General features: G+C 41.6%; 1 protein-coding gene across 2 annotated transcripts in view; it reads left to right on the forward strand.

The window, feature by feature from the left end:
- Positions 1–18889, forward strand: part of TMC7 (transmembrane channel like 7) — a 57102-nt gene extending 38213 nt beyond the window's left edge. The window contains exons 10-16 of one of the 2 annotated variants that reach the window (XM_070362484.1): positions 1929–2046; positions 2357–2454; positions 4397–4583; positions 6971–7101; positions 10489–10644; positions 15954–16032; positions 16822–18889. In XM_070362484.1, coding sequence (XP_070218585.1) covers positions 1929–2046; positions 2357–2454; positions 4397–4583; positions 6971–7101; positions 10489–10644; positions 15954–16032; positions 16822–16896 — 844 coding nt within the window. In that variant the 3' untranslated portion in view covers positions 16897–18889. The remainder of the gene's footprint in view (positions 1–1928; positions 2047–2356; positions 2455–4396; positions 4584–6970; positions 7102–10488; positions 10645–15953; positions 16033–16821) is intronic. The other variant, XM_070362486.1, reaches the window with a different exon arrangement.
- The last annotated feature ends 4746 nt before the right edge of the window (positions 18890–23635 follow it).

The raw sequence follows: 23635 nt of genomic DNA on the forward strand, positions 1-23635 counted from the left end.
GGTTTTTTTTTTTTGGAAATTTTCAAATAGGAAAGTATGGTGACCCCCTATGTGTGTCCATCACTTAGTTTCAACTATTTACCAACATTTTTCTAGTCTTTAAAAAAAATTTTTTTAATATAAATTTGTTTATTTTAATTGGAGGCTAATTACTTTACAATATTGTATTGGTTTTGACATACATTGACATGAATCTGCCACGGGTGTACGTGTGTTCCCCATCCTGAACCCCCCTCCCACCTCCCTCCCCATCCCATCCCTCTGGGTCATCCCAGTGCACCAGCCCCGAGCATCCTGAATCATGCATCAAACCTGGACTGGCGATTCGTTTCACATATGATAATATACATGTTTCAATGCCATCCTCCCAAATCATCCCACCCTCTCCCTCTCCCACAGAGTCCAAAAGACTGTTCTATACATCAGTGTCTCTTTTGCTGTCTCGTATACAGGGTTATTGTTACCGTCTTTCTAAATTCCATATATATGCGTTAGTATACTGTATTGGTGTTTTTCTTTCTGGCTTACTTCACTCTGTATAATAGGCTCCAGTTTCATCCATCTCATTAGAACTGATTCAAATGTATTCTTTTTAATGGCTGAGTAATACTCCATTGTGTATATGTGCCACAGCTTTCTTATCCATTCATCTGCTGATGGACATCTAGGTTGCTTCCATGTCCTGGCTATTATAAACAGTGCTGCGGTAAACATTTTGCTAGTCTTCTTTCATGCGGTTCCCCTACTCTGGTGGAATATTTTAAGCAAATTTCAGGCAACATGTTTCACCTGTAAAAGCTCAGTGTATCTCTAAAGTGACAGGGACTTTTCTTTTTAAACATAGCCATCGTCATGCCTCATAGAATTGTCAGGTCCCTGGTGGAGCTGCAGAGAGCTTTCTGTGATTGGTTGGTCTTGGTTTGTTCAAATCAAGATCCAGAGAAAGGCCCCCTGCTGGTTTGGGTTGTTAATGTTTCTTAAATCCCTTTTGTCCTTTCAAAAATCCCCCTTCCCTTGTGTTATGCCATTGGTTTGTGAGAGAAGCTGGGGCATTTGTCTTATATAATGTTCTTTATTTGGATTTAGATCATTGTTGCTGTTTGTGTCTTTTGTTTTTCTATATCCCCTCGTCACCAATAATGACTGTGGATTCAGACTTTTTAGTTAGATACCAAATGAGTTTTGAGTTATGGAAGCCTCCCTGGCAATGCTGGGTACTCACATCTCCCAGGAGCACAGAATATCAGATGGATGGTATAGGTTTGCCCGCCAACTCACACACTTTTAATGTTTCTATTTCATTTAATTTTTAAAAATTATAAACCAAACAATAAATGAACCATCTTCGTAGAAAACGAGCCCTCTGCCCTCCTGTCTTGAATCCACTTCCCCCCAGCAGCCCTTATCTACATGGTTCCTGTTGTTCATGCCAATATTCACACGTTTTGTTTTCTTTTAAAAATAGGATTGTTTCTACCTGAGACTCTGCCATGTATTTTTTTTTCCCACTTCTCAATATATCCTAAGCCATCTCTCAAAACTGATACTTAGAAAATTCAGTTAGTTCTTTTCAGGAGTTGTTCTGAGCATGGCTACATCGTCATGGACTCAGGACTTCCCAGCTTTCTGATATTTTTTTTTCTTTTGCATTTAAAAAAATGTGATAAAATATATATATAACATGAAAGTTACCATCCTAGCCACTTATAAGTGTGTAATTCAGTGGCACAAAGTACTTACTCAGTGTTGTGCTACCATCACTACTGCCGTTTCCAGAACTTACTCATCATCCCAAACTGAAGCCCGGTGCCCATCTGTGGGTTTGCTGTTAAGAAAGGCCACTTCTCTGCACCCAGCCCTGTTCCGAGGGGCCAGCTTGCCCCAAGCCCTTCTCATCCCATGTTCCCCGCCTCCCCTCTCCCCCGCAGGTGCGTCTTCATGCGGCTGGCCACCATCTGTGTGCTGGTGTTCACCCTGGGCTCCAAGATTACATCCTGTGACAACTACTTGTGTGAGCTCTGTGGCTACAACCAGAAACTCTACCCGGTGAGGCTGGGGGGAAGGGCGTCCTACGAGGTGGGTCATTTGGCGGGGGCGGGGGGGCGCGGTAGCATTAAGGTCGAGAGAACAGCCCGTGGAGCCAAGGGTGTGAATCCCAGGTGATCCTCTTTCTTGCTCTGTAGCTGAATCTGTCACACCAGGAACTCCTAAGGGTTTGAAAACCCAAGTCTGTGCTGGAGCTCAGGGGAGTGTTGACTGGTGGCCTCCAGAGGCACAGGATCGGGGGCTGGAAATGACCTCAGTAGAACCTGGCTTTTGCTGCTCCAAGTCAGGCTTATTTCTCTCTTGGTTTCAGTGCTGGGAGACCCAAGTTGGGCAGGAAATGTACAAGCTGATGATCTTTGACCTCATCATCATCCTGGCTGTGACACTTTTTGTGGATTTTCCTAGAAAGTAAGTGTGAGGGGTACCCTTCTTATCTCCCCTGACCCCTCATCCTCCCCAACAGGTCCCCATCACAGCTGCTCTTCACTAAGTACTGGATGATTCCACATCCTGGAAACCACTTGACAACCACTGGCTCCTTTCAGACAGCTCCAGGCCATCACCCTGAGTCCATTATGCGCCCCATTGAAAGGCAGCACAAAGAGCAGAAATGAGGCTGCTTTCTGGGGGATGCCCCCGGGGTGACTTCTTGCCATGTCACAGCCACGGGCCCTGTTAGTGGAGGTCCTCCAGGCTGCAGTGGACACTGCATTTCCTAATCTGTGTTCAAGCCCAGCACTGCCCATTTCCTCATCACGTGACCTTGGGCAAATTACTTAAGCTCTGTGCCTGTTTTCCTACCTATGAAATGGGAATACTGGCAGTACCCATCTCATACCCCTTTGGTGAAGATTAAATGACAAAATGCAGATAAAAGTACTAAGAACACTCCATGCCACAAAACTCAACAAAACATTAACTGTCACCATCAGGACTGTCATTACTATGCCGTCATTAAAATTTTTTTTTTCTCAGCATCTTCTTGAGCCTTAAGTGAAACTGTTCACTTAATCACATGTACAAATTCTTTTTTACTCACATGTACAAAGTCTCCTGGCATATGCCAGAAGTTCAATAAACCCATAAAAGTAAACATTAAAAAAGAAACTGTCCTTTTAAAAAAATTACACAAATATGATGTGAATGTTTATATTACAGTTTTTAAATATTTAAATAAATATAGAAATTCTGAGAATAGTGAGAGCCCTCTTGTTACCTTACCCCTAATTCTCCAGACCCACCCCACTCCTCGGAGGTGGCCATTGTTAACATCTGCGGGTAGATCCAGCCATCCTTAAAAAGAAAACAAAAGCATATTTGCATAAATACACATGTAAGTAAACACACAGTCTTGCTGAAAGTGTCCTTTTCTCGCCCACAAACGGGATCATGTTACATCTACGTGGATCCACAGCTTGCTTCGGAGAAGGCAATGGCACCCCACTCCAGTACTCCTGCCTGGAAAATCCTATGGACGGAGGAGCCTGAAAGGCTGCAGTCCATGGGGTCGCTGAGGGTCAGACACGACTGAGCGACTTCACTTTCACTTTTCACTTTCATGCATTGGAGAAGGAAATGGCAACCCACTCAGTGTTCTTGCCTGGAGAATCCCAGGGACGGGGCAGCCTGTTGGGCTGCTGTCTATGGGGTCACACAGAGTCGGACACGACTGAAATGCCTTAGCAGTAGCAGCACAGCTTGCTTTTTCCCCTACACAAGCAAAATACCATGACTTTACATGTCAGGACACATATATTTTCCTCATATGTTTTAAAGACTGTGTAATAGTCTGCTGTACACATTGCTTCTAATTTGATGATGAAGCCCCTGCTGATGGGCACTTGGGTTGTTACCCAGTATTTTTGCTAATATGTGATAATGCTACAGTGAATAGCTGTGTGTATTTATCTCAGGCCCCTGGTCCTAGGGTTTCTGTAGGAAGCTTCTAGGATTCCAGGAGTGGCATACAGGGCAATAGGTCCCTCGTAAGCCATTATCTGTGTGGATGAACGATAGCGCTGTACTTTTTGAATTGAGTGGCACGCCAGCACACAGAGACTGCAGGTCATTTACTGTCTATGCGGTGCAGTAAGCTGTGTTATAATCCCCCTATGTTTCAGATGAGAAAAATGAGCCTTGTCTAATGTTAGTTGGCTGGTAAACTATAGATCTGAGACTTGTACCCTAGTCTTAATGACTCCAGAGTTCACTGTATGTTGCATCTTCTAGACATATGACGAACAGTTTGCATGAGAAGTATGCATGGAAACAGCCCTAATTGTGTGGATGTGGTTCTGTGCCTCGGCCGACCCTGGTAGTCCAGGCGGTAAGCTGTCCTGTTTGTTTGCAGGATCCTGGTGACCTACTGTTCCTCCTGGAAGCTTTTTCAGTGCTGGGGAGAGCAGGAGTTTGCCATCCCTGATAATGTTCTGGGGATTGTTTACGGGCAAACCATTTGCTGGATCGGAGCCTTTTTCTCACCCCTTCTTCCTGCAATTGCAACCTTAAAGTTCATTATCATCTTTTACGTGAAAGAGGTAAGGAGAGGTGGGGTTGAGGGGTCGATAACCCGGACCATTCTTGATCTTGCAGGACATTCAGCACACACATGCCTGGAGCCCACCCAGATCCCATCAGATGTATCACAATTGCATCCCTTATTTGATATATGTATTTTTTTTATTGTGAAAAAAAAAAAAAACTTTGAATGGGTTTTCACATTTTTATCATTTTGAGAGTTGAAGAATGGTCTTGCTCCTATGGTTTAAATGTTTTTGTATGTAGCTAAGAGTTGAGTTGCCAAAGTAATATCTCTGCTTTTCAATATGCTATCTAGGTTGGTCATAACTTTCCTTCCAAGGAGTAAGCATCTACAGTGGTTCATTTTGGTGATTTTAAGAAAAGGTTTATTAGTTAAAATTATTTAATTTTCTGCTTGGCTTTTGGAGCTGGTGCATTTATTTTCAGTTATCAGTTATTTATGTAGCTCCTCAAACAGCTCACAGATTGTAGGCGTTGTACCTGAACTAAGGGCTCAATGGGTGAAGTAGCCCTACAGATGACTAATTTATCTTGGCTTGTTAATCAAACTTTTTAAAATTATAGATGCAATATATGCTCACTGTTAAACATTTAAACAGTGCAGGTATGTATTCCATCCCTTCTTCTAGATATAGATATATATATATATATATATTTATATATATCTGTTAATAAGCCCAACATAATTGAGCACCTAATATACCAGGCCCTAGGAATTAAAAAATGGAAGTAATAATAGTATTATTAATAAGTACAACAGTACTAACAGGTGATAATAATACTGTGTCCTCCCACTCTGCTGAACCACTATATAGATGATCATGTAATCCTTTAAAGTAGGTACTGCTAGTAACCATATTTTATAAATTAGGAAGCTGAAGTTCAGAGAGGCTAAGTAACTGATCCAAGATCACACAGCTTATCAGTGACTCCTGAGATGTGAACCCAAGTTTACTTCACTCCAGAGCCTATGCTCTTAATCCAGTAGGCCGGGCCTTTCATTGGGTCATACTTTCTACCCAGCTGTTTTGGTCTTTGAAGAATGTTCCAGTGCTTTCATTTGAAAACTCAGTTGGCTGAAGTCACCACAGGAGAAGTGGATACGAGAAAGCTCGTAGGAACTTTTTCTTCTTCCAGAAAGTATCAGGCAGTGGCTTCCCAGCGTGTAGCTCAGTAGAGACAGCGTGGGGGTAATAGAATGGGTCACAGGCACTGGACTGAGTTCTGACACCCCAGCTTGACTGGCCAGCTGCCCCCAGACACCCTGACCAGACACGAGGGTCCCTCGGCTCACAAGATGCTCTGACTGCTGTGGTCACAGGAGCTTGATGCTCCTGAGACTATAGCTTTCTGCAATACTCAGGAGGAAGTATATGCCTCTTTCTCCCCCACTCCCCACCTGATCTCCCCTTCAAGTCTTAACCTCATTGGAAATATTTATTTTTAATATATAGGAAAGGAACTTAAGCACTGGGGGTCCAGTGCAGAGGGTGATGTTTCAGTCCCCTGTCAGAGAGCCTGAAATCCCATGTATCATAGCCAAAAAAACCAAAAGCATAAAAACAGAAACAGTATTGGAACAAATTCAGTAAAGACTTAATATATAGGAAAAATCCATGTTCACGTAAAAATGCAAGCAAAGTATCTCCTATTCTGGTATGTATATATTTAATACATATTTAAACCCCTAAGGAGAATACTTTTTGAATCTTTTCAAATCTTCATGCTGTGTACTGTAAATATATCACGTTGTATACTCTACCTTATAATTTTATTTGTCAATTATACCTCAGTAAAGCTGAGAAAGGAAATTTATGGTAATGTGTTTAAAAATACATATTTTTAAAAAACAAATGAGATCATACAGTACAAAGTTTTGACGTCCCAACTTTTTATTTGACAGTGCCTTATACGATGTAAAGCTCTCTTGTTTTTTCTAAGGGCTAGGTGGTTTTCCATCGTGTGAATCACTTTAACCTTTAAGGAACTACATTGATAGCTGCTTACATTGATAGTTGCTTTGGTTGCTTTCCGGAGAAGGCAATGGCACCCCACTCCAGTACTCTTGCCTGGAAAATCCCATGGATGGAGGAGCCTGGTGGGCTGTAGTCCATGGGATCGCTAAGAGTCGGACACGACTGAGCGACTTCCTTTTTTTTTTTTTTTTTGGTTGCTTTCAGTTATTCCCTGTTATCAACAACTGTAGCAGTAAATACCATATGCGTGTGTTTTGGCCATTTTTTTCACTATGGTCTGTATTGCTGACTACCCTCTAGAAAGGTTATAGCCAATTTATATTCCCACTGTAATGCATGACTGTGCTCATTTGTCCTCAGAGAAGCAGTGCTCTTCATTTTTCCTCTTTCTTCCTTTCTCTCCTTAGATAAGTCTTCTTTATACCTGCAGACCCTCTCCGAGGCAGTTCAGAGCATCCAATTCTAATTTCTTCTTCCTGTTGGTGTTGCTGATTGGACTGTGCTTGGCAATTATACCTCTGACAATCAGCATGGCACGGTAAATATGACTTTCTTTCTAGAACATTCCTTCCTTGACTTGTCCCTCTTTTGTGTTAAAGCCTTCTTTGCATTCTTTATTGGCACCAGCAGAGGTCAGTAAGTTACTCCTGGGTGTCAAGTCCACCTTTGTTTTGGAATCACCCTCTGGATGCTGAAATATCTTAGTCCACTTCTGAACTTGAACTTGCAGGTTTCCCGTTGGTTTTGAGAGTGTTGTTTGGGTCTGTTCCACCCGATCCCTTTTCCTAGGACCTCTCTTCTGGTCGCCTTTGGGATTGTTTGTTTCTGATTGTAAAGATAATGCATGGGCACTGAGAAGATTTGGCGTGTCTTCTATGTACCAGGCACTGTGCTAGGTGCTGGGGGTATAAAGACAACTCAGACACGGCACGGGGGAGCGTGTCATCTAGTGTGGAATTTGGAAAGAAGGGAAATGTTCAGTCCTGAGGATGAGAAATTGAGGGTTCCAAACCCAGGGGTGCCACTTTTTCTGTTAGAACCATTTATACCGACTCTGGAAAGAGAGTAAACGACTTAGCCTTTGCAAGCTATATGGTTTCTGTAGCACTTATTTGGCTCAACTGATTACATATCATCTATGTTACAACCTATGCAGCCTATGTTGCATCTATGTATATAAGCCAGTAGGCAAGACTGTGTTCCGGTAAAACTTTATGAAAAATAGACTGTGGACCAGATTTGGTCTATGGGCTGTAGTTTGCCACCCCTTGACTTAGTCTCATGGAATTCCGTTTCTTTATTTTATGTATCCTATTTTGTCCCATTTCTTCATTTTTTTTTTCTTATACTGGAGTGAGTTGCCATTTCCAGTACCAGGGGATCTTCCTGACCCAGGGATCGAACCCACGTCTCTTGCACCTCCTGCGTTGGCAGGTGGATTCTTTACCACTGCGCCACATTTCTTCATCTTTAATTGAAAAGCCTAGAACTTTGAATTCCTCTCTCAGGTTTTATTATTTTTTAAACTAATTTGAGTCTGTGTCAGTTCAATTCAGTTCAGTTGCTCAGTCGTATCTGACTCTGACCCCATGGACTGCAGCACGGATTCCCTGTCCATCACCAACTCCCAGAGCTTGCTCAGACTCATGTCCATGAAGTTGGTGATGCCAGCCAACCATCTCATTCTCTGTCATCCCCTTCTTTTCCTGCCTTCCATCTTTCCCAGCATCAGGGTCTTTTCCAGTGAGTCAGTTCTTCGCATCAGGTGGCCAAAGTCTATGTATGTTTATTGTAATGGTAGTATGTTATACATTGAAAAATTCAAGTAGTACAGAAAAGAGTATAAATTAAAGAGATTTATTATGAAAAATGTATTTTTAAATACATATGGAATAATAGTGTTTGGCAACTTAATTTGTTTCACTTTTATATTATGTCCTTTTCCAGGCCAGCACATACAGAACTCTTGTTCTTTTAATTTTTTAACTTTGAATTTTTAAAATAAGAAATGCATTCACATGGCATAGATTTGGAAAAGTATAGACAGTATGTGGTGGAAATTCATGCTCCAGTTCTGTTTCCGGCTACTTAGCTTCTATCTAAGCCAGTCATATCTATATGTGTGTGTCCCTCTAGGTGGTTCTTTATTCCAGTGTATGAATGGATCACAAATTGCTCATCCATTTTCTTAAACAACATTTAGGTTGTTTCCAGGAATCAATTTTTATCCGTAAAATAGGGCTGCAGTAGAAAATTTCCTACACAGAACTTTGTGATGTGACTATAGCCAATTCTTGTAAGCCTTAATTTTTTTCCCATTGTAATTTTATTTTTCCCTTTTTATTTAAACAATTTTCAAATCTATGGAAAAGTTGAAAAAAATAGCAGCAGTGACAGCTTATATACCCTTTACCTGGATGTCCCAACTGTTGCATCCTGCTCCATTCGTCTACTCTGTCTCTGTTCATACCTTTTGTGTGTGTGCAGATGAACCACACCATGTTTGTAGGCATCATAACATTTCATTCCTAAATACCTAAACCTTCACTTCCTAAAGGTAAGGACATTCTTCCTATATATCCACAATAACATTATCACACCTAAGAAAAATAATGCCAATATCATATTCCTGCCATTGCCAAGTTTCTCCAGTTGTCCGCAAATAGTCTTTTAGAGCTTTATTTTGTAAATGAGGCTCTTTTTCAGGTTTTACTCATTACTTTTGGTTACCATGTTTCCTTAGTCTTTTTTAACCTTTAATTCAAAAAGTCGAGGCCAGTTTCCTCACCTCTAAATTAATAGGCTGATGAGTGGTCTCCCCACATTCTAGAGCTGTCTGTTTTCTCACAGTGTCATTTATCTTGATCTTTTTTTTTTTTTAATTTCTGGTGCTCAATTTATTGCTGTTCTAGAATATCACCAGAGTATCTATCTTCGAGTAACAGGTTCTTTTTTTTTTAACTGAAGTATAGTTGATTTTCAGTGTTGTTTTAGTTTTTCAGGTGATTTAGTTACATAAATAAAGTGATTTAGTTATATAAATATATTCTTTTTGCTTTAGATTCTTTCCTTTTTATGTAGGTTATTATAAAATACTGAGTATAGTTCTCTGCAGTCCATGTACAATGGGTCCTTGTTGATTATCTGTTTTATATTGGAGAAGGAAATGAAACCCACTCCAGTGTTCTTGCCTGAGGGCGGGGGAGCCTGGTGGGCTGCCGTCTATGGGGTATTGGACAAACTGATAACTGCAGCAGCAGCAGTAATCCCAAACTTCTAATTTATCCCTGCCCACTCATCACCTTCTTCTTTGGTAACCATAAGTTTGTTTTGTATGTCTGTGGGTCTGTTTCTGTTTTGTAAAAAATTTGATTCAAATTAAATTTTTAGATTACACATACCATTTCTCTGTCTGGCTTTCTTCACTTAATATGATAATCTTTAGGTCCATCTATTTGCAGCAAATGGTATTGTTTCATTCTTTTTTCTGGCTGAGTAATACTCCTGAGTGTGTGTGTGTGTGTGTGTGTGTGTGTGTGTATGATGCACATCTTCCTATTCATTCATCTCTCTGATGGATACTTAGGTTGACTTCCCCCAGAGATGGCACTGAACACTGGGGTGCGTGTATCTATTCAAATTAGAGTTTTCTCTGGATATATGCCCAGGAGTAAGAGTGCAGGATCATATATGGTAGCTCTATTTTTTAACTCGACCTTCTGTCCTCAATTTCTTGTAAACTGGAAATCAAGTCTAGGGACTTGAGACTTCAGGGTAAGCAGTTTTGACTGGGATTTTCCCGAAGGCCCATGCGGTCAGGCAGTTCCTTGTGGGTCCTGTTAATGCAGCTTTGCAGGCGTGCAGAGGAGGCTGCTCAGCCTGTGCTGCAGGCCTGGCCTGAGCCCCGTGCTTTGTGTCCTGGCAGCATCCCGTCCTCCAAAGCCTGCGGGCCGTTCACCAACTTCAACACCACCTGGGAGGTGGTTCCCAAGACAGTGAGCACCTTCCCCAACTCGCTGCAGACACTGGTTTATGGCATCACTTCGGAAGCCTTCGCAGTGCCTTTTTTCATGATCATCTGGTAAGTGAGAACCACCTTGGCTCTGCAAGTGTTTTCCATCGAGACTGGTGGGCTGCTCTCCGCTGGGAAATGGAGGTCACCTGAGACACTGGTGTGCTACTGAACCTCTCTGGGCTGTACTTTACCTAATCCCTAAAGTGTTGTAATAATAGTAATTCTTTCAGGATATTGTTGAACAGGTTCAGGGAGATCCCAAATATAAGGCACTTAGCCAGATGGCAGACTTATAAAATATAACCCAATAAACACTGCATATTATTAGTATTACTGCATATTATTAGTATCACAAAATTAGTTGCTCTTCAAAAGGAATTGATAACTGGGCTGAGAGAAGAGTACCAGTGTAGGAGCATGCCCTTGAATCCTGGCTCTACTATTTATAAGCTGTGTGGCCTCAGGTCATCAGATTTCCTCTCTGAGTCTTGATTTCCCCACCTGGAAAATGGGAACAAAAATGGCACATACCTTGTAGGGCTGTAAGAAGAAGGACACATGGTGACACGTGTGAAGTGATTAGCAGAGGACCCGGCCCTTAGTGAAGGCTCAGTAAATGACAAGGGTTGGGTGCAGAGGCGATGAGGGCTTTTGTGCAGAGATTCATTTTGCGTGTTAAAGTAATTCTAATCACAAATGTGTGTTGAGGGCTTACTTTGTATTAGGCACTGTTCTAATTACTGTCCATTCTCATTATTCATAAATTCCATATTTTTTATGTATTGTAAAAATGCTTAGTAGCTAAAATATTTTTGTAACCAAAAAGTCAATACTAGTGATGCTTTTTTGTGGGTGTGTTACTCATGCATTGAGTAACAAAAAATGAGTTGCCTTGACATACAGTGTCTCAGTGTATTTATTATTCCGCTGCTGTAGTGGAATATCATAGACTGGGTCGCTAAATATTATTTCTCATGGTTCTGGAGCCTGGAAGTCTGGGATCAAGATTCCAATATGGTCAGATGAAGATCCTCTACAGACTTCTTGTATTCTGTAATGGCAGAAGGGGCGAGGGAACGCTCTGATGTCTCTTTAATAGGGGCACTAGTCCCATTTGTGAGGGCTTCATCCTCATGACCTAATCACCTTCCACAGGTCTTCTTTCTAATACCATCACCTTGGGATTAGGACTTATATGAACTTTGGCAGGACACAGTATTCAAACCATAGCTCAGACTGTAACTAAGTATCCTAAATTTTTATGATCTGTTTATAGTGCCATGTTTCTTGCATTTCATGCTTTTGGTGGTGGGTGATTTTGCTGTTCATGCAGACATGAAGTGTTTTCTAGGGTTTTCTAAGTGCACGAAGGCTGGAATGTGTTTTATGCAGAGGCTGTGCTTGTTAGAATCAGCGAACTAAAATGGACTGGAGTGGGTGAATTTAACTCTGATGACCATTATATCTATTACTGCGGGCAGGAATCCCTCAGAAGAAATGGAGTAGCCATCATGGTCAACAAAAGAGTTCGAAATGCAGTACTTGGATGCAATCTCAAAAACGACAGAATGATCTCTCTTTGTTTCCAAGGCAAACCATTCAGTATCACAGTAATCCAAGTTTTGCCCCAAGTAACGCTGAAGAAGCTGAAGTTGAACAGTTCTATGAAGACCTACAAGACCTTTTAGAACTAACACCCAAAAAAGATGTCCTTTTCATTATAGGGGACTGGAATGCAAAAGTAGGAAGTCAAGAAATACCTGGAGTAACAGGCAAATTTGGCCTTGGAATACGGAATAAAGCAGGGCAAAGACTAATAGAGTTTTGCCAAGAAAATGCACTGGTCATAGCAAACACCCTCTTCCAACAACACAAGAGAAGACTCTACACATGGACATCACCAGATGATCAAAACCAAAATCAGATTAATTATATTCTTTGCAGCCAAAGATGGAGAAGCTCTATACAGTCAACAAAAACAAGACCAGGAGCTGACTGTGGCTCAGATCATGAACTCCTTGTTGCCAAATTCAGACATAAATTGAAGAAAGTAGGGAAAACCACTAGACCATTCAGGTATGACCTAAATCAAATCCCTTATGATTATACAGTGGAAGTGAGAAATAGATTTAAGGGACTAGATCTGATAGATAGAGTACCTGATGAACTATGGACTGAGGTTCGTGACATTGTACAGGAGACAGGGATCAAGACCATCCCCATGGAAAAGAAATGCAAAAAAGCAAAATGGCTGTCTGAGGAGGCCTTACAAATAGCTGTGAAAAGAAGAGAAGCGAAACAAAGGAGAAAAGGAAAGATATAAGCATCTGAATGTAGAGTTCCAAAGAATAGCAAGAAGAGATAAGAAAGCCTTCCTCAGTGATCAATGAAAAGAAATAAAGGAAAACAACAGAATGGGAAAGACTAGAGATCTCTTCAAGAAAATTAGAGATACCAAGGGAACATTACATGCAAAGATGGGCTCGATAAAGGACAGAAATGGTATGGACCTAACAGAAGCAGAAGATATTAAGAAGAGGTGGCAAGAATACACAGAAGAACTGTACAAAAAAGATCTTCACAACCCAGATAATCACGATGGTGTGATCACTGACCTAGAGCCAGACATCCTGGAATGTGAAGTCAAGTGGGCCTTAGAAAGCATCACTATGAACAAAGCTAGTGGAGGTGATGGAATTCCAGTTGAGCTATTTCAAATCCTGAAAGATGATGCTGTGAAAGTGCTGCACTCAATATGCCAGCAAATTTGGAAAACTCAGCAGTGGCCACGGGACTGGAAAAGGTCAGTTTTCATTCCAATCCCAAAGAAAGGCAATGCTAAAGAATGCTCAAATTACCGCACAGTTGCACTCATCTCACATGCTAGTAAAGTAATGCTCAAAATTCTCCAAGCCAGGCTTCAGCAATACGTGAACCGTGAACTTCCAGTTGTTCAAGCTGGTTTTAGAAAAGGCAGAGGAACCAGAGATCAAATTGCCAACATCCGCTGGATCATGGAAAAAGCAAGAGAGTTCCAGAAAAATATCTATTTCTGCTTTACTGACTATGCCAAAGCCTTTGACTGTGTGGATCACAATAAACTGTGGAAAATTCTTCAAGAGATGGGAATACCAGACCACCTGACCTGCCTCTTGAGAAATTTGTGTGCAGGTCAGGAAGCAACAGTTAGAACTGGACATGGAACAACTGACTGGTTCCAAATAGGAAAAGGAGTACATCAAGGCTATATATTGTCACCCTGCTTATTTAACTTCTATGCAGAGTACATCATGAGAAACGCTGGGCTGGAAGAAGCACAAGCTGGAATCAAGATTGTTGGGAGAAATATCAATAACCTCAGATATGCAGATGATACCACCCTTATGGCAGAAAGTGAAGAGGAACTAAAAAGCCTCTTGGTGAAAGTGAAAGAGGAGAGAGTGAAAAAGTTGGCTTAAAACTCAACATTCAGAAAACAAAGATCATGGCATCTGGTCCCATCACTTCATGGGAAATAGATGGGGAAACAATGGAAACAGTGTCAGAGTTTATTTTTTTGGGGCTCCAAAATCACTGCAGATGGTGACTGCAGCCATGAAATTAAAAGACACTTACTCCTTGGAAGAAAAGTTATGACCAACCTAGATAGCATATTGAAGAGCAGAGACATTACTTTGCCAACAAATGTCCGTCTAGTCAAGGCTATGGTTTTTCCAGTGGTCATGTATGGATGTGAGAGTTGGACTGTGAAGAAAGCTGAGTGCTAAAGAATTGATGCTTTTGAACTGTGGTGTTGGAGAAGACTCTTGAGAGTCCCTTGGACTGCAAGGAGATCCAACCAGTCCATTCTGAAGGAGATCAGTCCTGGATGTTCTTTGGAAGGAATGATGCTAAAGCTAAAACTCTAGTACTTTGGCCACCTCATGTGAAGAGTTGACTCATTGGAAAAGACTCTGATGCTGGGAGGGATTGGGGGCAGGAGGAGAAGTGGACGACAGAGGATGAGATGGCTGGATGGTATCACTGACTCGATGGACGTGAGTCTGAGTGAACTCTGGGAGTTGGTGATGGACAGGGAGGCCTGGTATGCTGTGATTCATGGGGTCGCAAAGAGTCGGACACAACTGAGTGACTGAACTGTGCTTGTTAGATAAGCTTCATTCGGGCACACATCATGGTGCTGTTGGCTGTGAGTTCAGTGATATTAAATAAGGTGTCTTTAAATAGAAACAGTTACTATGTATTAATAACTTTCTTTCTCAAGAAACATAAAAGAAACTATTGATCAGCTGACAAAAATGTTGTGACCAGAGGCACAAAGGAACCTGTTCTGTATTTCCTTTGGGACCATTGTTTCAGAATTCACTGGTTCAGTTTCCTGGAACCTATAGAACTACCACAAATCACTGAGTTGATTGTAGCTTACCTGTTCTAACTCCTGCAGTCATCAGTTATCCTATGAGGTAGATATTACTACAGTAAAATCCCACAATGATGCAAGAAAAGGGTTAAAAAATTTATTTGTTAAAGGTAAGATACCGTTGATATTAATACAATGATGTGGGAGTTGTAGCCCATTAGCCTGGAATTCCGCGGATCCTGGAATCCAGCGGCTCCATCGTTGTTGGTTCACTCCAGCTGTGGTCTGGCTGCCGCCATCTGGGGTGGTTACCTGATCTGGCTTCCACATCATTGGGGGTCACTCTCGACCTTGGCCATGGGGACTTCCAGAAGAGAAGACTGACATCCCTGATTCCAGTGGCCCTCACTTCCTCAGCCTTCTCTGGGGAGATTAAATAGGCAGCCACCTCCCCTTCATGGATGATGTTGCCTGCTGTTTACCTGGGCACTTGCCCTTCACTTCACTTGTCCGTCTTCTCAAAGATAATAATTTCAACCACCCATAATTAAGGTCTGGGGCTGCACAGAAAACAGGAGCAATTGCCAGTTGCTTTTATTCAGAATTGTATTATGTTAGGCTTGTTATCACTGGGTTTTACTCTGTTATCCCCATTTTACAGATGAGGGGGCTGAGGCCAGAGAGGCTCCACAGTGATCATCCACAGTCACGTTATTCTGTGTTGAGCTGAGCTTCTGGCCCATCTCCTCCTCTCTCCCCTCTCTTGTGTGTGCCAGCGGAGATTCAAGAGCTTTAGTATTAGAAAGCAAGGCAGGAATCGGTCTCTGCTGCCATTGCCAAATAAAACCTCTCTGGCTATTTCTGATGCTCTCTGCTTGGGAGAGGGGTGGGTTTTCTTTTTTTCTTCTTCTGTTCAAACAAAAGTAAAACTGTTCCAGGCCAAGTGGGTCGGGTCGTTTTGCAGTGGCCTTCAGATGGTACAAACTCCCTAGTGACCTCTCACCTTATGTTGCAGCCTCATTATGTTTTACTTCATCGCCCTGGCTGGAGCGCACAAGCGGGTGGTCGTCCAGCTCCGAGAGCAGCTAAACCTGGTAAGAAAGCTCCGGTCCCGGGAGTCAGGGCCAGGGATGTTTATGGCAGGACACGGAAAGGAATGGGGAGTTTCTCCCGGGGAGAGACTGGGATACTGCATCACCAATCCCCCAGAACTCTGCCTTCAGGCCTGGACTCCTGCAGCTCCATCCTCATACTGTGCTGGGATGCAGAGGTGAAGAAGGGAGACGACTGCTCAGAGGCTAAAGGAAAGAGATACATTCCGACTGCGATAACTGCTGTAAAGATGGCTAGATGAGCTAGTTAGAGGGTGCCTGGTGGACCATCTGCTGCTGAGATAGCAGCCATTTCAGCAGGAAGTGACGATGGAGCCAAGACTTGAATGATGAGAAGGAGCCAGTTATGGGAGGTCTTGGGTATGAGAGTAACAGGCAGAGACAACAGCGAGGTCTGGGCCCAGGAGGAAGGGCAGTCTGCACGGAGGGTGCATGATGGGAAAGGCAAGGCGAGCTTGAGTCACAGCACTGCCTGAGGGTGCTGGTGAGAAGTCTGGGTTTAATTCTGAGTGTGATAAGAAGCCACTGGAGGGTGTTGTCCAAGTCTGATGTTCATTTTTAAAAGAACATTTTTACAAGGCTGCTTTGTGGACCGGGGACTGGGGTGGGGGGTCTGGGGGACAAGATTAAAAAGACAGTTTGGAGGTCACTGGAGGTCCAGTAGTTTGGATCCTTGGCCTTGAATCTGATAGGTAATTTCTTGGGTTGAAATAATATTTGTTTCCAAATATATTGACTGTGCTGTTGAACCAATTTTTTTTTTTTTTTTAGGAAAGTCGTGACAAGCGATATCTAATCCAGAAACTCACAGAAGCCCAGAGGGATCTGAGGAATCGGCTAGACTGACGGGGAAATGCTGCTGCCTGTGGCTTACAGGCTGGCCTGGTGACCTGCCAGCCTACAATATCCGTCGGGGATTTTAGCGGAAATTTTAAAATATATTTTTCTGGAGTTTGGGCCTTTCCTGAAAGTGGCTCCATATGTGCAGTTCCAGTGGCCGTGTTTACATTAACAGGTCCCTGCCCTTAGGGCATTAGTAAAGCAGGTTCAAAACCATGTCTTCTGCCTGTAACCCAGCAGCTCAGGGGCAACTTAACCAAAACACTGACTTTGAAGCTTTTCAACTGAAATTGAGGAGAGACCACTCATGTTTTTACAAGCTCACTTGTATCGTCTTTTAAAGTTAACTGTGGAAGTCATCAGTCCATGAGCCTGGGTTCGTTCTTTTGAACCAGGTTCTGGGGGTTTAGGCTGAGAGGTGTTCCCTTAAGAAGCAGTGACTCTTGTGAATGGTTCTGTATACTTAAAATGCAGAAACCCTGGAATCATGATGTTTGAAACAGGTGGTGGAGCCTGGAGAGGATGGTTATGTAATTTCAGCTATGTGGTAATATGTAATATGAGAGGAATACTGTATGACAGAGAAAAGCCCTTCCTGCCGTGTGAATAAGGAAGGCCCCGAGGGCCTTGGATTGAGCCCGTGATGGGGGAGCAGCCACAGCTTGGTAGCCTGGATTTCGTAGCTTCCTGGGCATGTTGCTACAGCCTCATTACTCAGGGGAAGCTGCTTTAAGGGCCTGGATAGTCACAACCTTCCATTCCCTTCTAGTCCTGGGTTTGGAGATTTGGCAGAGGGTTCTGTGCCATCAAGATTAAGAGGCAGAGTGCATCTCGCTCTGCCAAAGGCCACATCCCTTCCTGCACTGAGCTCTCTGAATGGCAATTCACGGTTCGGAGCCAGGCTGGAAGGGGCTGTTGAGTGTTTGAGTGTTGGGGGCACGTGGGCTGCAGCATCAGGCCAGCCTTTGGCGGTGTACCCAACTAGACCGAATGCTGGAGCTTTTAAATGTACGTATTCATAGTTTTAAAGGCTCTTGTTTTTCTTGTGCTTAAAATTTTTAATTTCATTTTACAAAACATGTAGATATCTCTTAAGACTTCTATTACCATAAAAACCTTATGCAATGAATACCTCAGTATAAACTTACCTGAAATTAATAGCTTTAAACCTTTTCACATAAGCCTTGATTATAGTTTAATCAGTTTTCATTCTAATACCTTCAGAATCTTTTCCAAAGTACTGTAGTTTTGTAATGGACTGTCTGTGCCCTACTTCTCGTGTTTTCCTTCCTTTCACTGGCTCGTTAAACCTTTCCTTGGGTTTGCCTCGCATTTAAAGGTGGGTGCAGGTTTTAGAAAGCTGCTGTTATGAAGACTATTTCCCACCCCCAGGACTCTCCCATTACTCAAAAATGATTCACTCCTTGCTCTTAGAAACAAAGCAAGCTCACCACAGTTAACACAAGTCTATCTACTTGTCCCTTTGCCAGACTTTTTTTTTTTTTGCTCTTCTACAGTTAGTATTCATACAGGGTATTTTTAAAAACTATAAAACTGATGAGCTTTTCAAGCTTTTCATACCTTTTTAAGGTTTATGAATATTTAAGTCTAATAACTAGTATGGAATTTTGAACAAATGAAAGTTCATTCCATCCTCACTTAAAAAATTCTAAATTGTTGGCATTTTTGCCTAAAGAATTTATATGTAGCGCATTCTTGCCTTCAGCATGCTTCTGAGAACAGTCAAGTATTCTGTGCAGCGTGTGTGTGTGTGTGTGTGTGTGTGTGTGTGTGTGTTGGAAGCTCTGTTTTCTTTCCTGTTATTATACTGAAATATGCTAATATATTCATCTTAGGTAAATGCTGCTAATTTGCATACTTTGTACTTGAATATTTTTTTATATTTTGATAATTTTAATAACTGCAGGAGATGTCTGTATAATTGTTAAAGTGCAGCTCTCTCTAACAAATGTGCATTAAAACTACTGATTAAACTGTATCTTGAAGGTTTTAAAATGTGATTGTGTGTGGTTGGAGGGGTCTTGTCAGCAATCTAGTGACCATAGAAAACTATAACAGTTTGTAATGTTACTCTTTGCCTTTTCCTAGAATCAGAGAGAAGAAAGATTTAATTTTAGAAAGTCATCAAATGAGTGCAATTAAGACTCTATTTTAAGCCAAGGAGGTATGTGTGTGTGTGTGTGTGTTTTAAACTTAAAAGAAATAGTTATTTCAAGCATTCCCTATCCCACCTCCCAGAGGAATTTTATTCTCCCAGAAAATTATATAATATATATTCAAGCAAATATGTATCTGTAGTTGTATGCATGATATTTATTTATTTCTGAGCTTCTCCTTTTTTCCTCCTTAATAATATCTTGAAGAACATGGCATTCTTCCATATGCCATTGTATACTTTCATAATCATTTACCAGTGCTGGATACTTAGTTTTCAGTCACTACCCCCTCCCTGACCCCACACACCTCATTATAAACACTGGGAATTGGAATTTTGAAAGTCCATGCAAACATTTCTCTTTTCTTTGTTCTACCCCATTCGGCTTCAGGTTCTTTTTTTTTTTTTTTTTTTAACATATAATGCATTTATTAAGAGTTCAATATTATTTTTTTCTTTTTTTAATTTTTAATTGGAGGATAGTTTCTTTACACTGCTGTGTCGGTTTCTGCCATTAAACAACGTGAATCAACCATAAGTGTATATATATCCCCCGACCTTAAAACCTCCCTTCCAACCCCCCACCCCAGCTTCAGGTTCTTGTTCTTTATCAAGACAGCCTTGCACTTCCTTGCAATCACAAAATATTCTCATAGAGAAGAATCCAGTTACACAGGTCTTTAATTTGTATTAACTCTGTTAGCAAAGTAAATTTCTGCAGCTACATGTCTGATTGCAGATACTCACTTGAGTAAGTATTGGAGAGGGCTTTCCTGGAGGCTCAGTCAGTAAAGAATCTGCCTGCAATGCGGGAGACCTGGGTTTGATACCTGGGTTGGGAAGATGCCCTGGAGAAGGGCATGGCAACCCACTCCAGTAGTCTTGCCTAGAGAATCCCCATAGTCAGGAGCCTGGCGGGCTACATACAGTTCATGGGGTTGCAAGAGTTGGATACGACTGAGAGACTAATAAGAGCAGAGCAGAAGAAAGGAATTAAAGGGATGGCACAGCAAGGTCTGATCTCTAGGAAGATAGAACTTTTTAATGTGTCTTCTTTATATAGGGTGTTACTTTATTAGTAAATTTCATTTGGTATATTTTCTTTCCAAAACATGGGATGTGCTTGGGACTATAGAGTGGCTTTCTAACTTGCTTAGTTGCATAAGTTTTTACAGGTTTCCTTACCTTTCTGGGATAAAGTACCCTCATTTTTTTTTTTAGTACCCTCATTTTTAAAATGAAAAAATAACTGAATTCACTTTTATTTTTGAGGATTGAATTAGGGAATAATAATAAACTGTGGAAAATTCTTCAAGAGATGGGAATACCAGACCACCTGACCTGCCTCTTGAGAAACCTATATGCAGGTCAGGAAGCAACAGTTAGAACTGGACATGGAACAACAGACTGGTTCCAAATAGGAAAAGAAGTATGTCAAGGCTGTATATTGTCACCCTGCTTATTTAACTTATATGCAGAGTACATCATGAGAAACGCTGGGCTGGAAGAAGCACAAGCTGGAATCAAGATTGCTGGGAGAAATATCAATAACCTCAGATATGCAGATGACACCACCCTTATGGCAGAAAGTGAAGAGGAACTAAAAAAAAAAAAAAGCCTCTTGATGAAAGTGAAAGAGGAGAGTGAAAAAGTTGGCTTAAAGCTCAACATTCAAAAAACTAAGATCATGGCATCTGGTCCCAACACTTCATGGGAAATAGATGGGGAAACAGCGGAAACAGTGTCAGACTTTACTTTCGGGGGCTCCAAAATCACTGCAGATGGTGATTGCAGCCATGAAATTAAAAGACGCTTACTCCTTGGAAGGAAAGTTATGACCAACCTAGATAGCATGTTAAAAAGCAGAGACATTACTTTGCCAACAAAGGTCCATCTAGTCAAGGCTATGGTTTTTCCAGTGGTCATGCATATGGATGTGAGAGTTGGACGTGAAGAAAGCTGAGCACCAAAGAATTGATGCTTTTGAACTGTGGTGTTGAAGAAGACTCTTGAGAGTCCCTTGGACTGCAAGGAGATCCAACCAGTCCATTCTAAAGGAGATCAGTCCTGGGTGTTCTTCGGAAGGACTGATGCTGAAGCTGAAACTCCAATACTTTGGCCACCTCATGTGAAGAGTTGACTCACTGGAAAAGACTCTGATGCTGGGAGGGATTGGGGGCAGGAGAAAAAGGGGATGACAAAGGATGAGATGGCTGGATAGCATCACCGACTCAATGGACATGAGTTTGAGTGAACTCTGGGAGTTGGTGGTGGCCAGGGAGGCCTGGCGTGCTGTGATTCATGGGGTCTCAAAGAGTTGGACACAACTAAGCGACTGAACCGAATGAAGCCTTTTCATTATGAAATTTTGTTTTTTCATTACAAAAATACTTGTTTATTATAGAAATTTGAAAGCTATAGAGAAAAAAGAAATGAACCATGTATAAGCAACATTTATGGACGTCCACTGTTAACCTTGGCAAAATGCCTCGTAAGGTAGAAAGAACAGAGTGAGGGATGGAGGACAACAAGAACAAAAGGAAGAAAAATAAAAATTCTCATTTCTTTTTCATAAGTGTTGTGTTACTTTATCCAAAGTTCTTTATAAGCATTTCAGTGGGCTACATAACATCATACAGATGGGCCACGAGTTTCTTTTTACATTCTGTTGCAGCTCAACATTCATTTTGTTTCCAAATGTCCCTGATAACAAATAACGAAGACACAAAAATCTTTGTCAACATTTTTTTCTTTTTTTTTTTTTTTTTTTTTTTTGAGACAGAGACCTGGAAATGGGATTACAGCCAAGGTTTAGAACATTGCAAGGCTTTTGAGAGCAAGGTTTACATTCAGGAGCTTTACGTGAGAATGTTACACACCTTCACTTTCACCAAGTATTAGGAGTTAAAAATCTGGACTATCCTCGTGGTCCAGTGGTTAAGAGTCTGCCTGCCAATGCAGGGGATTCAGGTTCAATCCCTAGTCTGGGAGGATCCCACATGCCACACTCAGAGCAGCTAACCCATGCACCGCAGTTACTGAGCCTGTGCCCTAGAGCCTGTGCTCCACAAGAGAAGCCACTGCAGCTGGAGAATAGCCCCCTCTTGCTGCAACTAGAGAAAGCCGGTGAGCAGCAACGAAGACCCAGTGCAGTCAGAAATGGTATGTAACAGTCAATTACAATTTTAAATCATTGCAGTGTTGTTAGGGAAATTAAAATGGAGGAAGTTCTGTTCAGGCTTCAGAAGCAGGAGAGCAGGCCTCTGACCTGCTTCTAATCTGCCTGGACACTGCCCAGATTCTATGCCTGCCTGCCAGCACAGCAAGTCAGGCAGCACTTTAGATAAAAAAGGAGTGGGTCTTGGAATTCTTGAGTCACCAGAGGTCTAGCCAACCCCTCAGGGTCTAACAAAATCCTATGGCTTATAGGGTAAAACAAACAGCATTGTAAAGAGGTGAAAGTAAAACCAGAGCTGCATTTTTGCATGCAAACAGATAATGATAACTATTTGCGGCCTGGGATTATAAGCAGGAGCCCCTGAAACTGCAATCTGAAGCCTCACCCTTGGGACGGATGCACAGCCCGGTATCTTTTCCCAATCGAGACTCCAGATTGCTGTTAACAAGAAACTTCCCAGCACTGTTCAAGTCTGGATGTAGGCTGGCCCAATTTGACGATGTACGTACTGTTAACTTCTCTCTATTGTTCCTATTTTTTTTTCTTTTAATGACTGTATATTGAAATTAAGTCAAATCTATTAAAAATTGAAATTGTTTATGTATGTAACAAGTGGTTTCTTGTATAAATGAATCCTTCAAAACTAAGAGGAAAGTAAAACTTTCAGCAAAACATAAATTGGTGCTGTGAGCAGGATTCGTGAAACAAAATGCCGCTCAAGAAGAAAGAGGTTAAAACTAATCAAGTTTTTATTTCTGGATGGGAAGATTTGCCTTATTACTCGTTAGCTACTGAATGGAGCATATGCACTGGATTGTGTAAGAAACGGGACCTCAAATTAAAGCGAGCTGAACCTTTAGTAGTTACTGAACGTTTGTGGCTCTTGCTAACTGAGAAAGGACAAGAATATACCACACTGGTAGGAGAAGCTGAATCCTCTCTGCCTACCATAAGGTGCATGGAGCTAAATTAAAATTAGTGAAGAGAAATTAAAATTGGAGAGAGTTATGCAATTTGCAAGGACGATTATCCATGTTACAATGTCAAAATTACATTTTAGCTGACCAAGTCTCCACTTTAAAGTCAGTAGCCAAAAAAGCCGCTATAAAGTTTGCACAAGCTAAATATTGAAATTGGTACAGCCAGGTTAACAAAAAGAAAGTTTATCTGGCAATAGCTAAAACAAGAGTAGCCTGGGACCTTAATGCTTGAGATGGAAGATTAATCCTTCCAAAATTCAGGGACCTGCCCAGACTCTAATTTTGGGGGAATACAATGGGCTAAAGGACATAAAGAGATTTTACCTAAGGCTAAACAAAAGATAATGGAATTTCAAACTTCTGAGACAAAAGGCACAAAAATGCATAAAGGATATTTGGCTTCTGGTGACA

The sequence above is a fragment of the Bos mutus genome, chromosome 25, assembly GCF_027580195.1.
Source record: "Bos mutus isolate GX-2022 chromosome 25, NWIPB_WYAK_1.1, whole genome shotgun sequence".
Classification (NCBI taxonomy): domain Eukaryota; kingdom Metazoa; phylum Chordata; class Mammalia; order Artiodactyla; family Bovidae; genus Bos; species Bos mutus.